At 44.4% G+C, this 15330-nt stretch overlaps 1 protein-coding gene across 2 annotated transcripts in view; it reads left to right on the top strand.

Moving 5' to 3' along the window:
* The window catches only part of LOC144506648 (E3 ubiquitin/ISG15 ligase TRIM25-like), an 86727-nt gene that overhangs the window by 42339 nt on the left and 29058 nt on the right, over positions 1 to 15330 (top strand). For both annotated transcript variants that reach the window (XM_078233041.1, XM_078233042.1), the window contains exon 5: positions 12722 to 12793. In XM_078233041.1, coding sequence (XP_078089167.1) covers positions 12722 to 12793 — 72 coding nt within the window. The remainder of the gene's footprint in view (positions 1 to 12721; positions 12794 to 15330) is intronic.

Here is a 15330-nt window from a genome sequence, read left to right as displayed (position 1 = left end):
AGGGGCGACTTTAAGGATCGAGAGGCTGCAGGTGGTGCGCGGTGGGCGATCTAAGAACTGCTGATTGCAAACGGAGAGCGGGGGAAAAGGCCCATTCTACTCCATGGTGACGCTCTTAAGGTGACACAGGAAATCTAGCCCCAGGAGTTCGGTACCGCAGAGTTGTGGCAGCACGAGGAGCCTGAAATTTTTGTACACTGTGCCCCGTACAGTCAGGCCACGCAGTACCCGAGGACATCCACCGAGTGGGACTTTGAAGCCATGGATATCGTTTGCTTCACTGGCAGTACTGAAAGGGCGTAGCGACTCACTGTGTTAGGGTGAATAAAGCTCTCTGTACTCCCACAGTCAAATAAACAGTTTGTAGTGCGACCGTTTACCTCGATGTCCATCATGGACCTGGCGAGTTGATGAGGCCTGGATTGGTCCAGCGTAACCGAAGCCACCATTGGATTTTGCGACGTGGCTGACGGCGTCCAAGATGGCGGTCCGCACGGCTCACACACAGCTGAGGGCGTCCAACATGGCGGCCCGCACGGCTCACACACAGCTGAGGGCGTCCAAGATCGCGGTCCGCACGGCGCACACGCGGCTGATGGCGTCCAAGATGGCGGCCCGCACGGCTCACACACGGCTGATGGCGTCCAAGATGGCAGCCCCCGCACGTCGCACGCGGCGCTACTGGGCTTGGAGGTCGATTTCGCCCTGCATACCTTCATGTAATGGCCCTTCTTTCCACACCTGGAGCAGATCGCATCCTTCGTCTGGCAGCGTTGTCGGGGGTGCTTCCCCAAGCGCAGAAGTAGCACTTCGGGCCTCCTGAGACTGCCGCAGTGGTTGGGTCATTGGTGGGACATGGCGTGGCGTAGGCCTGCGGCCCTCCCGGGTACAGAGGTGGCGGCGACCGCGGTGTCCTCGATGCGCCCCCGTGGTCGGGGGTGTAGGCCTCGAGATTATGGAAGACCACCTCTAACGAGTCGGCAAACGCCACAGTCTTTTGTAGGTCCAGCCCACCCTGTTCCAGCAGTCATTGTCGGATATAGTTTGATCTGATACCCGTGACATAGGCATCTTTGATTAAGTCCTCAGTGTTTTGGGCGGCTGTTATGGCCTTGCAGTTGCAGGCCCGGCCAAGTGCTCGCAACGCACGCAGGAATTGATCGCCCGATTCTCCTGGCTGTTGTCTGCGAGTAGCCAGAAGATGTCTGGCGTAGATTTCATTAGATTGTTTGTTGTACTGACCTTTTAAAAGTTCGATTGCACCCTTGTAAGTTTCAGCGTCTCTAATCATCGAGAATACTTGATCCCTTACCCGGGCGTGGAGCACGTGTAGCTTGTCGGTTTCGGTCCGGACGACAGAGGTGGAGGCGGTGAGGAAAGTTTTGAAACAGCGCAGCCAGTGATCGAAGCTGTTAGAGGCTCCTACAGCTTGAGGATCCAATTCAAGTCTATCGGGTTTTAGTATCTGCTCCATCCCAAAACTTTTGCGAATAAAATTGATGCACTATCAATCAAGCAAAGACTAGTTTGTATGCAAGAACAAATAGGCTTTTATTAGCAAAAGACTTGGAGCACACCCATGTCGATGAACTGGTCCAGAGACTGAGGCGGGGGTGGGGAGCAGTCACCTTTATATCTGGACCAGGCGGGGAGGAGTTCCAGGCAGGGCCGGCAGGGGCATGTCCAGGCATGTCACACACACACACAGGCAATAAACTATCAGTGGTTTACCACACCTTGTTGATCCTTAAGAGGCCCTACTCTCTCCGAGTGACTCTTTTGCCCTTTATGTATTTGCAGAAGCTCTTTGGATTCTCCTTTGCCTTATCTGCCAAAGCAATCTTGTGTTCCCTTTTTACCCTCCTGATTTATCTCTTAACTCTACTCCTACACCCTCTATACTCTTCAAAGGATCCACTTGATCCCAGCTGCCTATGCATGTCATGTGCCTCATTCTTCTTCTTGACCAGGGCTTCAATATCCTGAGTCATCCAGGGTTCCCTGCTTCTACCAGCCTTGCACTTCACTGTAAAAGGACTGTGCTTACCCTGAACCCTGGTTAACACACTTTTGAAAGCCTCCCACTTACTAGATATCCCTTTGCCATTCCACAGACTCCCCCCATCAACCTTTGAAAGTTCCTGTCTAATATCATCAAAATTGGCCTTGTCCCAATTGACAATCTTAACTTTTGGGCCAGACCTAACATTCTCCATAGCTATCTTAAAACTAATGGAATTATGGTCACTGATCCCAAAGTGATCCCTCACTGACACTTCTGTTACTGCTCTTCCTTATTTCTCAAGAGGAGGTCAAATTTTGCCCCCTCTCTAGTCGGGCCATCCGCATACTAAATGAGAAATTCCTCCTGAATACACTCAACAAATTTATCTTCATCCAACCCTCTAATACTATGGCTGTCCCAGTCAATGTTGGGAAAGTTAAAGTCCCCTACTATTACCATCCTATTTTTCTTGGAGCTATCTGTAATCTCCTTACATATTTGCTCCTCAATTTCCTGCTGACTATTTGGGGGCCTATAGTATCGAAGTGGATAAAAGAACAAAGGGAATGGCTATGAAGAATGCTGAAAGTGGCAAACTCCACAGATCAGAATGTGTTCATGGAAGAACAATGGGAAGCAGTATGTCAAAGGATAACCTGGAACAGATAACAGATGGCCCTCTTGGAGTGGGCTGGGCTGGGGGGAGGGGAGACAGTGGTAATGGAAAAAGGTTGGAAAGCGAGATTTAAAAAGACGATGGAATGGAACAGTGAATTAGTGGAAGAAATGAAAAAAAAAGATGGAAATGGGGTGAAGGTGGAGGAGAGAATTCATAGTCTAAGTTGTTGAACTCAAAGTTAAGTCTGAAGGCTGTGAAGTGCCTAATTGTTTTAATGTTGTATCTGAAAGAGGGCATCTCTGACAATGCTGCGCTCCTCTAGATCGTCAAACTGCATTTTTTTTACTCAAGTCAATAGAACTGGGACTTGAACCCACAACCATCTGACTCAGAAGTCATGGTGCTACCCACTGAGGCACAGATAACAGACACAGTTTCACTTAGATAGATATTCCCATTATTCAAGGAGCAGCTACATAGTAGAGTCATGTTGCACTTCTACCAGAAGATGGAGGTACATCTCCAAGAGCTATATCACTATTAGGTACAACCAACTCCTGTCATTCATGACTACTTCATTGCAAATTTGTTTACCAGTGCAAATGTTTTAGTACACCCAATCATGATTCATGGCCCCAAAATTTCACTCATCCACAATTTAGAAAAATGTTAAACTTCTGATCTAAATGCAAGTTCATCCCGAAAAGTCATTAAAACACTGAACAAAGAGGATCTGGTGGACTGAAATGCATTTGTTTCAATGAGAGAAGTGTAACAGGTAAGGCAGATGAACTTAGAGCTTGGATTAGTACTTGGAACTGTGATGTTGTTACCATTACAGAGACTTGGTTAAGGGAAGGACAGGATTGGCAGCTTAACATTCCAGGATACAGATGTTTCAGGCAGGATAGAGGGGGATGTAAAAGGGGCAGGGGAGTTGCACTACTGGTTAAGGAGAATATCACAGCTATACTGCGAGCGGACACCTCGGAAGGCTCATACAGCGAGGCAACATGGGTAGAGCTCAGGAATAGGAAGGATGTAGTCACAATGTTGTGGGTTTACTATAGGCCTCACAACAGCCAGTGAGAAATAGAGGAACAGATATGTAGGCAGATTTTGGCAAGGTGTAAAAGTAACAGGGTTGTTGTAGTGGGTGATTTTAACTTCCCCTATATTGACTGGGACTCACTTATTGCTAGGGGCGTGGATGGGGCAGAGTTTTTAAGGAGCTTCCAGGAGGGCTTCTTGAAACAGCAGTCCAACTAGGGAATGGGCCATACTGCACCAGGTACTGGGGAATGGGCCTGGCCTGGGTGGTCGACGTATAAGTAGGGGAGCAATTCGGGAACAATAATCACAATTCAGTAAGCTTTAAAGATAAAGATAAGTGTAGTCCTCAGGTGAAGGTGCTAAATTGGAGGAAGGCTAATTCCAACAATATTAGGCAGGAACTCAAGAATGTAGATTGGGGGCAGATGATTGAGGACAAATCAACATCTGGCATATGGGAGGCATTCAGATGTAAGGTAATAAGAATTTAGGACCGGCAAGTTCATGAAAGAATGAAGGATAAGTATGGCAAGTTTCTGGAACCTTGGATAACGGGAGATATTGTGAGCCTAGTCAAAAAGAATAAGAAAGCATTTGTCAAGGCTAGGAGGCTCGGAACACATGAAACAAGTGTGGAATACAAGGAAAGTAGAAAGAAACTTAAGCAAGGAGTCAGGGAGGGCTAAAAGGGGTCACAAAAAGTCATTGGCCAGCAGGATTAAGAAAAATCCCAAGGCTTTTTATACATACATAAAAAGCAAGAGATAGCCAGGGAGAGGGTTGGCCCACTCAAGGACAAGTGAGGGAATCTATGCGTGGAGCCAGAGGAAATGAGCGAGGTATTGAAATGAGTACTTTGCATCCGTATTCACCAAAGAGAAGGACTTGGTGGATGATGAGTCTGGGAAAGGTGTGGGGATAGTTTGGATCATGTTGAGATCAAAAAGGAGGAGGTATTGGGGGGCTTGAAAAACATTAAGGTAGACAAGTCCCCAGGACCTGATGGGATATACTCCAGAATACTGAAAGAAGCAAGGGAGGAAATTGCTGAGGCCTTGAGAGAAATCTTTTTATCCTCACTGGCTACAAGGGAGGTAAACACAGTAAGAAGTTTAACACCAGCAGGTTAAAGTCCAACAGGTTTATTTGGTAGCAAAAGCCACACAAGCTTTCGGCTTGGAGCTCCGAAAGCTTGTGTGGCTTTTGCTACCAAATAAACCTGTTGGACTTTAACCTGCTGGTGTTAAACTTCTTACTGTGTTTACCCCAGTCCAACGCCGGCATCTCCACATCATGACTACAAGGGAGGTCCCAGAAGATTGGAGAATAGCCAATGTTGTTCTTTTATTTAAGAAGGATAGCAAGGATAATCCAGGTAATTACAGACCGGTGAGCCTTACATCAGTGGTAGGGAAAGTATTGGGGAGGATTCTTTGAGACAGGATTTACTTCCACTCGGAAATAAATGGACGTATTAGTGAGAGGCAACATGGTTTTGTGAAGGGAAGGTCATGTCTCACTAACTTGATTGAGTTTTTCAAGGCAGTGGCGAAGATGATTGATGAGGGTAGGGCAGTGGATGTTGTCTACATGGACTTCAGTAAGGCCTTTGACAAGATCCCTCATGGCAGATTGGTACAGAAGGTGAAGTCGGACGGGATCAGAGGTAAGTTGGCAAGATGAGTACAGAACTGGCTTGGTCATAGAAGACAGAAAGTAGCAGTGGAAGGGTGCGTTTCTGAATGGAGGGCTGTGACTAGTGGCATCTTTTCTGTGCCCTCTCCAAAGCCTCCACATCCTTCTGATAGTGCAGTGACCAGAATTGAACACTATATTCCAAGTGCAGCCTAACCAATGTTCTATAAAGCTGTAATATGACTTACCAATTTTTAAACTCAATGCCCTGGCCGATGAAGCCAGTCTTAAAGACTGGATTAGTTGTAAGTATTCGCATTCCAACCATTATTCATGTAAATTGAGTCTGTGTCTTATAAGTTCTGTTTGTGAACAGAATTCCCACTCACCTGAAGAAGGGGCTCAGAGCCTCGAAAGCTTGTGTGGCTTTTGCTACCAAATAAACCTGTTGGACTTTAACCTGGTGTTGTTAAACTTCTTACTAGTGGCATTCCTCAGGGATCAGTGCTGGGACATTTGCTGTTTGTAATATATAAATGACATAAATCAGAATTTATGTCACACTATTTGTAACTCCCACAGTTGCGTGGACCTGCAGAGTTTCACTGGCTGTCTTGTCTGGAGACAATACACATCTTTTTAGCCTGTCTTGATGCTCTCTCCACTCCCATTGTTTTGTTTCTTAAAGACTGGATTAGTTGTAAGTATTCGCATTCCAACCATTATTCATGTAAATTGAGTCTGTGTCTTATAAGTTCTGTTTGTGAACAGAATTCCCACTCACCTGAAGAAGGGGCTCAGAGCCTCGAAAGCTTGTGTGGCTTTTGCTACCAAATAAACCTGTTGGACTTTAACCTGGTGTTGTTAAACTTCTTACTAGTGGCATTCCTCAGGGATCAGTGCTGGGACATTTGCTGTTTGTAATATATAAATGATTTGGAGGAAAATGTAACTGGTTTGATTAGTAAGTTTGCGGACGACACAAAAGTTGGTGGAATTGCAGATAGCGATGAGGACCTTCGGAGGACACAGCAGGATATAGTTTGGTTGGAGACTTGGGCGGAGAGATGGCAGATGGAGTTTAATCTGGATAAATGTGAGGTAATGCATTTTGGAAGGTCTAATGCAGATGAGAAATATACAGTTAATGGCGAACCCTTCAGAGTATTGATAGGCAGAGGGATCTGGGTATACAGGTACACAGGTCACTGAAAGTAGCAATGCAGGCGGAGAAGATAGTCAAGGTGGCATACGGCATGCTTGCCTTCATCGGCCAGGGCATTGAGTTTAAAAATTGGTAAGTCATATTACAGCTTTATAGAACATTGGTTAGGCTGCACTTGGAATATAGTGTTCAATTCTGGTCACTGCACTATCAGAAGGATGTGGAGGCTTTGGAGAGGGCACAGAAAAGATTTACCAGGATGTTGCCTGGAATGGAAGGCATTAGCTATGAGGAGAGGTTGGAGAAACTTGGTTTGTTCTGACTAGAACGACAGAGGTTGAGGGGCGACCTGATAGAAGTCTACATGATTATGAGAGGCATGGACAGAGTGGATCGTCAGAAGCTTTTTCCCAGGGTGGAAGAGTCAATTACTAGGGGGCATAGGTTTAAGGTGCGAGGGGCAAGGTTTAAAGAAGATGTAAAAGGCAAGTTTTTATAGAGAGGGTGGCGGGTGCCTGGAACTCGCTGCCACAGGAGGGAATGGAAACATACAATAGTGACTTTTAAGGGGCGTCTGGACAAATACATGAATAAGATGGGAATAGAGGGATATGGTCCCCGGAAGGGTAGGGGTTTTTATTCCAGACGGGCAGCCCATGGTCGGTGCAGGCTTGGAGGTCAGAAGGGTCTGTTCCTGTGCTATAATTTTCTTTGTTCTTTGAATTCAGAAGGCATAAAAATTACTGCTTGTTGTCTTTCCCATGTAGAAGGTCCATACTGTGCATTTGCAGTCTCTAACTGCACATAGGTTGCTGTGATTTAGAGGTTACATAACCCACAAAGGACCATTTGCAGCTGTCTTTATTGAAGAGAGAGACAGTTCATTTTATATTTAGCTTGAAGGGCATCATTGTGCAAGTGTGAGATAAGGCGAGGAGACAGGACCTTCATGGACTATTAAAAGAAAAGAAAAGTACTGAAGCACCACAGCAAATAAAGGGATTCAACCCATGGGGTCATTCTGCACCATTTTCCTGTTGTATAGTGGAGAACCATTTTACCGACAGGTTCACCGCTCTAACTTTCTAGCCTTCACCTTGAGTTGGTTGCTTCATTTGTGCTGACCTTTCAGCTGAGTGTGTTTCCTTCCCCTCAATTTTTTCTAATGTTCTTTTGGCCTTTTGGATTTATTTTTGCCACAGACCAAGAGTTTCTCAAGCCTCCAGGCTCATTGGAACAATAACCCAGCTCACAATTCCATCTCCCACTATTGCTTCAGGCCCATGGCTGCTGCACACAGTTTTTCCTCATGAGATTTTATTTCTGAATTTTCATGACAATGTTGAATATTTTATCAATTTAACATTCATTTTATTACATTTCTTAAATTTTCTCAGCTCTAATGCCATTGTGGCTTAGCCTTATTACCCCATCTGTAATTGCCTTTACGAAATTGGTGGCTAGCCACTTTCTTGCAGCCGTGCGATCCATGTGGTCCAGCGGCACCCACTGTACTGTTAGGAAGGGAGGTTCAAGATTTGATTAGGATAGTATATGACTTGGTAGGGAATTTGCAGGTGATGGTGCTTCCATGTGACGGCTTCCCTTGTTAGAACAAAGAACAGTACAGCACAGGAATGGACCCTTTGGACCTCCAAGCTTGCACCGATCACATTGTCTTATCCAGACTAACCGCCTGTATCACTCTATTCCCCGCCTGTTCATGTGTCTATCCAGATAAGTCTTAAATGTCGCTAACGTGTCTGCCTCAACCACCTCACTTTTCAGTGCATTCCAGGCCCCCACCACCCTCTGTGTAAAAAACTTCCCCCGCACATTTACTGAACCTTTTCCCCCTTAGCTTGAACTTGTGCTGCCTTATATTTGTCATTTCTGCCTTGGGAAAAAGCTTCCAAACATTCACCTTATCTATGCCCCTCCTAATTCTATAAACTCCTATCAGGTCGCCCCTCAACCTCCATCTTTCCAGGGAGAACAATCCCAGTTTGTTCAATCTCTCCTCATAGCTAATACCCTCCATACCAGGCAACATCCTGGTAAAGCTTTTCTGTACTCCCTCCAAAACCTCCACGTCCTTCTGGTAGTGTGGTGACCAGAATTGGACACAGTATTCCAAATGTGACCAAACCAACATTTTATATAGCTAACTTAATTTGCCAACATTTATACTCAATGCCCCAGCCGATGAAGACAAGCATGCCATATGCTTTCTTCACCACCTTTTGCATCTGTGCTGCCACTTTTCTAAGGATCTATGGACCTGTACCCCCAGATCTCTCTGTGTGTCTATGCTCCCGATGGTTCTGCCATTTATCTTATAGCTCCCACCTGAATAGGATCTACCAAAATGCATCATCTCATATTTGTCCAGATTAAATTCCATCTGCCATTTCTCCGCCCAGTTTTCCAGCCTATCTATATCCTGCTGTATTCTCTGACAATCTTCATCACTATCCACAACTCCAGCAATCTCAGTATCATCCGCAAACTTGCTAATCAGACCAGTTACGTTTTCTTCCAAGTCATTTATATATATTACAAACAACAGAGGTCCCAGTACTGATCCCTGCAGAACACCACTAAGTATAGACCTCCATTCAGAAAAACACCCTTCCAACATTACCCTCTGTCTTCTATGGCCAAGCCAGTTCTGAATCCATCTAGCTCGTTCACCCTTGATCCGGTGTGATTTAACCTTTTGTGCCAACCTACCATAAGGAACCTTGTCAAATGCTTTACTAAAGTCCGTGTAGATAACATCCATGGCCCTTCCCTCGTCAATCATTTTTGTCACCTCATCAAAAAACTCAATCAAATTAGTGAGACATGACCTTCCTCGTACAAAACCATGCTGTCTGTCAGTAATAAGACCATTCAGTTCCAAATATGTATAGATCCTATTTCTAAGAATCTTCTCCAACCATTTCACTCTCGCTGACGTCAAGCTCACTGGCCTATACTTACTCGGGTTATCCTTGCTACCCTTCTTAAATAACAGGACAACATTGGCTATCCTCCAATCCTCTGGGATCTCACCTGTGGCCAACAAGAAAGCAAAGATTTTTGTTAAAGGCCCAGCAATTTCCTCTCTTGTTTTCCTCAGTAATCTGGGATAGGTGCCATCTGACCCTGGGGATTTGTCTACCTTAATGTTTTTTAATACACCTAACCCTTCCTCCCTCGTGATGATGACCTGCTGTATAGAGGGTTTACGTACCCCTTTGAGACACCATCAATCAACATGCCCCTCTCCTTTGTGAATACTGATGCAAAGTACTCACTAAGGATCTCCTCCACTTCCTTTGGTTCTCTCCTTTGTCTTTGAGTGGACCAACTCTTTCTCTAGTTACATTCTTGTTCCTAATATATGTGCAAAATGCGTTGGGATTCTTCTTAATCCTGCCTGCCAAGGACATTTCATGACCCCCTTTTGCATTCCTAACTCCCTGTTTGAGTTCTTTTCTACTTTCCCTGTATTCTTCAAATGCTTCATCTGTTTTTAGTTGCCTAGCCCTTATGTATGCATCCTTTTTCTTTTTGATTAGACTCGCAATCTCCTGTTCATCCACGATTCCAGAATTCTGCCTTTCCTGTCCTCCTTTTTCACAGTAACTTGCCTGTTCTGCACTCCAATCAACTGTTCCTTAAAAGATTCCCACATGCCAGATGTGGATTTACCCTCAAACAGTCTCTCCCAAACAACAGCCTCCAAATCCTGCCAATCCGGTTGTAGTTAGCCTTCCCCCAATTTAGCACCTTAACCCTAGGACAGCACCTGTCCTTTTCCATTAGTGTCCGAAAACTTAGGGAATTGTGGTCACTGTTCACTGCATGTTCCCCCACTGCAGCTTTGATGACCTGGCTGGGCTCAATCCCTCGTACCAGGTCCAGTATAGCCCTCTCTCTCGTCGGACTATCAACATATTGTTCCAAAAAACCTTCCTGGACAAACTTAACAAATTCCTCACCATCCGGACCCCTGGCCCTAAGGGATTTCCAGTCAATATGAGGAAAATTAAAGTCTCCCACTACAACAACCCTATTATTTCTACATCTGTCCAGAATCTGCTTACATATCCATTTTTCAACTTCCTGTGGGCTGTTGGGAGGCCTGTAGTACACCCCCATCATAGTGACTGCTCCCTTCCTGTTTCTCAGCTCTACCCACAATGTCTTGTTACATGATTCTTCCAAGATGTCCTCCCTCTGTCCAGCTGTAATATGTTCCCTAACCAGTACTGCAATTCCCCCTCCTCTTTTGCCTTCCTCTTTGGGCCTCTTTGTTGTTCTCACATCCTATCCTAAGCTTCATTTGTTGCAAGATTATCCTCTTAGTGCCAGTCTTTAGCTGCCCAGGTTTTTTTTTCATAGAAGTTTCATATTATTTGCAAACCTCATCTTCAGAAATATGTTGACAGAGAACCAAAAACTTTGTTCTTGAAGTTTGGGGTTCATGCATAGTTTGCCAGCAATGGCAATTACCATTAGTTAAGATAAATGTGTCCTTGGGTTCTCGGTGGCATTGGCAAGGCAGTATTATTGTCCAATGCTAGTTGCTTTTTGTTGAGCCATCACAGTTCTTGAGATAACGCTTCTACAATGGCATGGCAATTCCAGGATTGTGACCCTATAGTAATGAAGAAACTGTTATATACATCTGTCAGGTGTGGACTTGAAGAGGTACTTGTAGGCGATGCTGCAAGAGGATTCAGGCCTAGCCATGGAACAAATGTTTTTTTGTCAATATGTACTATATTGTTGATATTGTTGGCATCCTCCCATCTATGGAAGATGACAGATACAATCCATTTCTGATGGACTGTGTTCATATAGTACACCCTACGCTGGTAGTTGCAGAGGTCAAACCTTGAGAGGTAGATTTTGCCACAAGTACCTCACATGAAGTTGCCATGTGATGCTGTGGAGAGCTCTTACTGACCTTGGCACCAGTTGCTAAGTTGCAGTATGACTAGTCTTCATGATGGTGCATGCTGGTCCCCAATGATATTGCTATTTTCCTCTGTTGTCATGACTCCTAAGTGTAATAATTGATGTTTAGGTCCTTCATGTTATCCTTGAAGCAGAGCTTTGGGAATCCTGCCGGACATTTGGCTTTAGAGACCTCACCAGACAGAAAGTCCTTACATCCTGTCAACGGAGCCGAACCACGAAGCCGCCTCTCCCTGATATGTGCTAACAACCTTGGGAGCTCTGTCTTGAGAGGACTGCCACATTCATGACTTGTCCTGCTAGTTTATTTCCATAATGTGCCATAGACACTTACATAAATTTACCTCAATTTTTACTCCCTAATTTAAATTTGACTGGCCAAGTTCTGGAATCTGGATTGGTCTCACTTCAAAGCTGCTTTCCAGAACATTCCAGACCAATACTCTTCGGCATCTTTCCATCCTTTTTTCAATTCAAATACTTATCCATTTAATTATCAGTATTTTTGCATAATTGTAATTCATCAATATTTACTCGGGCTGTACACATATTGAAGAGTACTCATTTGCAATTCATTTGAAAATGATAATTATAACATTACTTCGGTCATTATATAAATGTGATTTTTGTGTTTTCATGTATGACATTTTGTTAGTTAAACCATTTTCACATTTTACTCAATTATTTGTATTGGACTGAATTTTGCTGGTGACGTGGAAGTCCTGACTGAAAATGGGAGGTGAGACTTTGGCCAGAGTGGAACCTGAGGTGACACATTGTTTGCAAAGACTAGTTAACAAGCTGCCAGCACTGCCACCATCTAATTAAGAACCGTTTCAGGGCCCAGTCTGGAATGGCAGATCAGCAGTGGCACCAAGTGCTGAGGCTTGTTGACCTCAGTGGTAAAGAGGATGTTGGGAGGTCACAATTGCTGCAAGGCTGCCGGGCTTCATCTAGCAGCATCCCCATGTTGCGATGGACCCTCCCAGTGCAGGCAAAATGCCCGTGGAAGTGGAAAGTGGCCTTTAATTGGCCACTGAAGTAGTTGAATTGGTTGCCCAGCAACTTCCAAACCACCAGCTATCCCGCCAATGGCAAAGTGGCATTGCAAAGAGGAAAGATCAGGCCTCCTTCCTGACACTTCCCCTCCATTTTGCCAGCCCTCTTACCTCCTAATTTGTCCCTGCAGGGTCCAGAAAATTCAGCCCATTATGTCAAATTTTTATTCATTTTTTATAACTGAAAACTATTTTCATTATTTCTGTCATTTCAGAATTTCGCACTTCGATAATACCATGACACCAACAGCTATTTTGACCAAGCCAGCTGTCGCTGATCCATTCACGTAAGAGATTGTATACTGTTTCAGCTGCCCCCAGTTACTGAGAACTATAACTGTTCAGTTGTTGATCTTATTCAAGACAGAGGTTAATAGACTTCTGGATACTAAAGGAATTAAGGGACATGCAGTTAGTGTGAGAAAGTGGAGTTGAGGTAAAAGGTAAGCCATGATATTATGCAATGAAAGAACAGGCTCGAGGGGCCAAATGGCCTATGCTGCTAGTGTTCATTATAGAGTCATAGAGGTTTACAACATGGAAACAGGCCCTTCGGTCCATGCCGCCCAGTTTTTACCATTAAGCTAATCCCATTTCCCTCTATACCAATCTTACCTATGTAACTGTCTAAAAGACAAAATTGTACCCGCCTCTACTACTAAATCGGGCAGCTTGTTCCAGACGCTCTACACTCTCTGTGTGAAAAATATTGCCCCTCTGGAACCTTTTGTATCTCTCCCCTCTCACCTTAAACCTATTTCCTCTAGTTTTAGACTCCCCTACCTTTAGGAAAAGATGTTGACTATCTACCTTATCTATGCCCCTCATTATTTTATAGATCTTTAAAAGATCACCCCTAAGTCTCCCAGGCTCAAGGGAAAAAAGTCCCAGTCTATCCAGCCTGTCCTTATAACTCAAACCATCAAGTCCCGGTAGCATCCTAGTAAATCCTTTCTGCATTCTTTTTAGTTTAATAATATTCTTTCTCTAATTGGGTGACCAGAACTGTACACAGTATTCCAAGTGTAGTCTTACCAATATCTTATACAATTTCAACAAGACGTCCAACTCCTGTATTCAATGTTCTGACCAATGAAACCAAGCATGCCGAATGCCTTCTTCACCACCCTGTCCACCTGTGACTCCCCTTTCAACGAGCAATGAACATGTACCCCTAGGTCTCTTTGTTCTGTAACTCCCCCCAATGCCCTACCATTAACTGAGTAAATCCTGCCCTGGTTCAATCTACCAAAATGCATCACCTCGCATTTATCTAAATTAAACCTCATCCGCCATTCATCAGCCCACTGGCTCAGTTGATCAAGATTCCTTTGCAATCCGAGATAAGCTTCTTCACTGTCCACTATGCCATCCTGGTGTCATTTACAAACTTACTAACCATGTCTCCTAAATTCTCATCCAAATCATTAATATAAATGACAAATAAAAATGGACCCAGCGCTGATCCCTGAGGGATTGAAGTGCCATAAAATAAATGGCTACATATTAAGAGCTGACAAGTGCGCTTAGACTCCATAGTTCTTTCTGGACCAGCACAGGCCTCAATGGGCTGAATGGCTTTCTACTGTGCAGTAAATGTTCCAGCATTCTAAAGCAAACTTTCTAAATCTCCGCCACCATCTGTAAAATTATAATTACCCATTATACATAGTCAATGGGTGCATTAAACATTTGAATCCAGGCCATAGCTAGAAATTATATAAAGATTAAAGTAGATTTCATCATGCAGCAAAATGGAAAACATGAAGGAAACATCCATCTAATGTCAGGAGAATGTGTCCTTTTATATATTTTTAAAATGTTCTGGTTTCTAAACCTCAGCTTGTTTTTGTATCCTGAGAAAACTGAAAGAGTAAGTTTCTTTTCTATGTTTGCCTGTTCTGTTTCCCTTTACACTTTGTTTCTGGTTTAGTTAGGACGTGCATCAAAAACAACAAATTAAATTAAAAAACATATTCTTCACAAGATCCATTGACACGTTTTAAAAGGTTTGATATATCTTTTGAAAAAGGTGATTGAGAGAAAGCAAACATTTTATACTTAAATGGAGGATAACACAAGAAGAGGTGTTGATATGGTCATGATAATCCAAATGACGTGGACAGGGATTTTGTCTAATATCGTCAAAGGTTGATGTCAGGATGGGGGAAAGCGGCACTGAATCCACCTATGGCATTGGTGGCTTTTCATACAGTAATAGTGTGGCACTTCAGGCCAGAAACTTCCATGCACGGGTTCCACACCGAATCACTGGCAGGATGGCCTCTGAGTCGCCTATTCCACCATCACCTCAGCTCTTCATCATCGGGACACTACATTTAAAGGCCACCACAGTGCACACCAGCTACACTTCGCAGGTTGCCGGGAAATGATGGCTGCCAGGAAATTTGCCTCCAAGTTTTCGGATGCCTCACTGGAGACTCCCTGATGCTGTTTAGGCCAGTTGTGATGTACGCTATCCACACACAGGATGAAAGCCAGCCAGCAAGGTGACAAAGCCAGCATGGGAGATGGTGGTCAGTACCAATGCCCTGCAGGAGAGGACCACCATGCAGTGCAGGAAGAAGATAAATGTTCTGTTCTGCTCGGGTAAATAACTCTTCTCATCACTTTCAATTCACACTCAGCACATCACACATCCACAGGGATTTCATGAGACGCCAGCTCAGGAGACACCATCATTCACTCTCCCACACGCATCTTCTTCTCCCCTGTAGGTCATGTCCTCATCAACTCGCTGGTCCCACTCACCATCCACACATGCCAGGCATCTTTATCATCTGCCCTGGTACCCTGGAACACA

The sequence above is a fragment of the Mustelus asterias genome, chromosome 17 (assembly GCF_964213995.1).
Source record: "Mustelus asterias chromosome 17, sMusAst1.hap1.1, whole genome shotgun sequence".
Lineage (NCBI taxonomy): Eukaryota > Metazoa > Chordata > Chondrichthyes > Carcharhiniformes > Triakidae > Mustelus > Mustelus asterias.
Note: the sequence above shows the minus strand (reverse complement) of the source record. Positions and strands in the feature narration are given on the sequence as shown.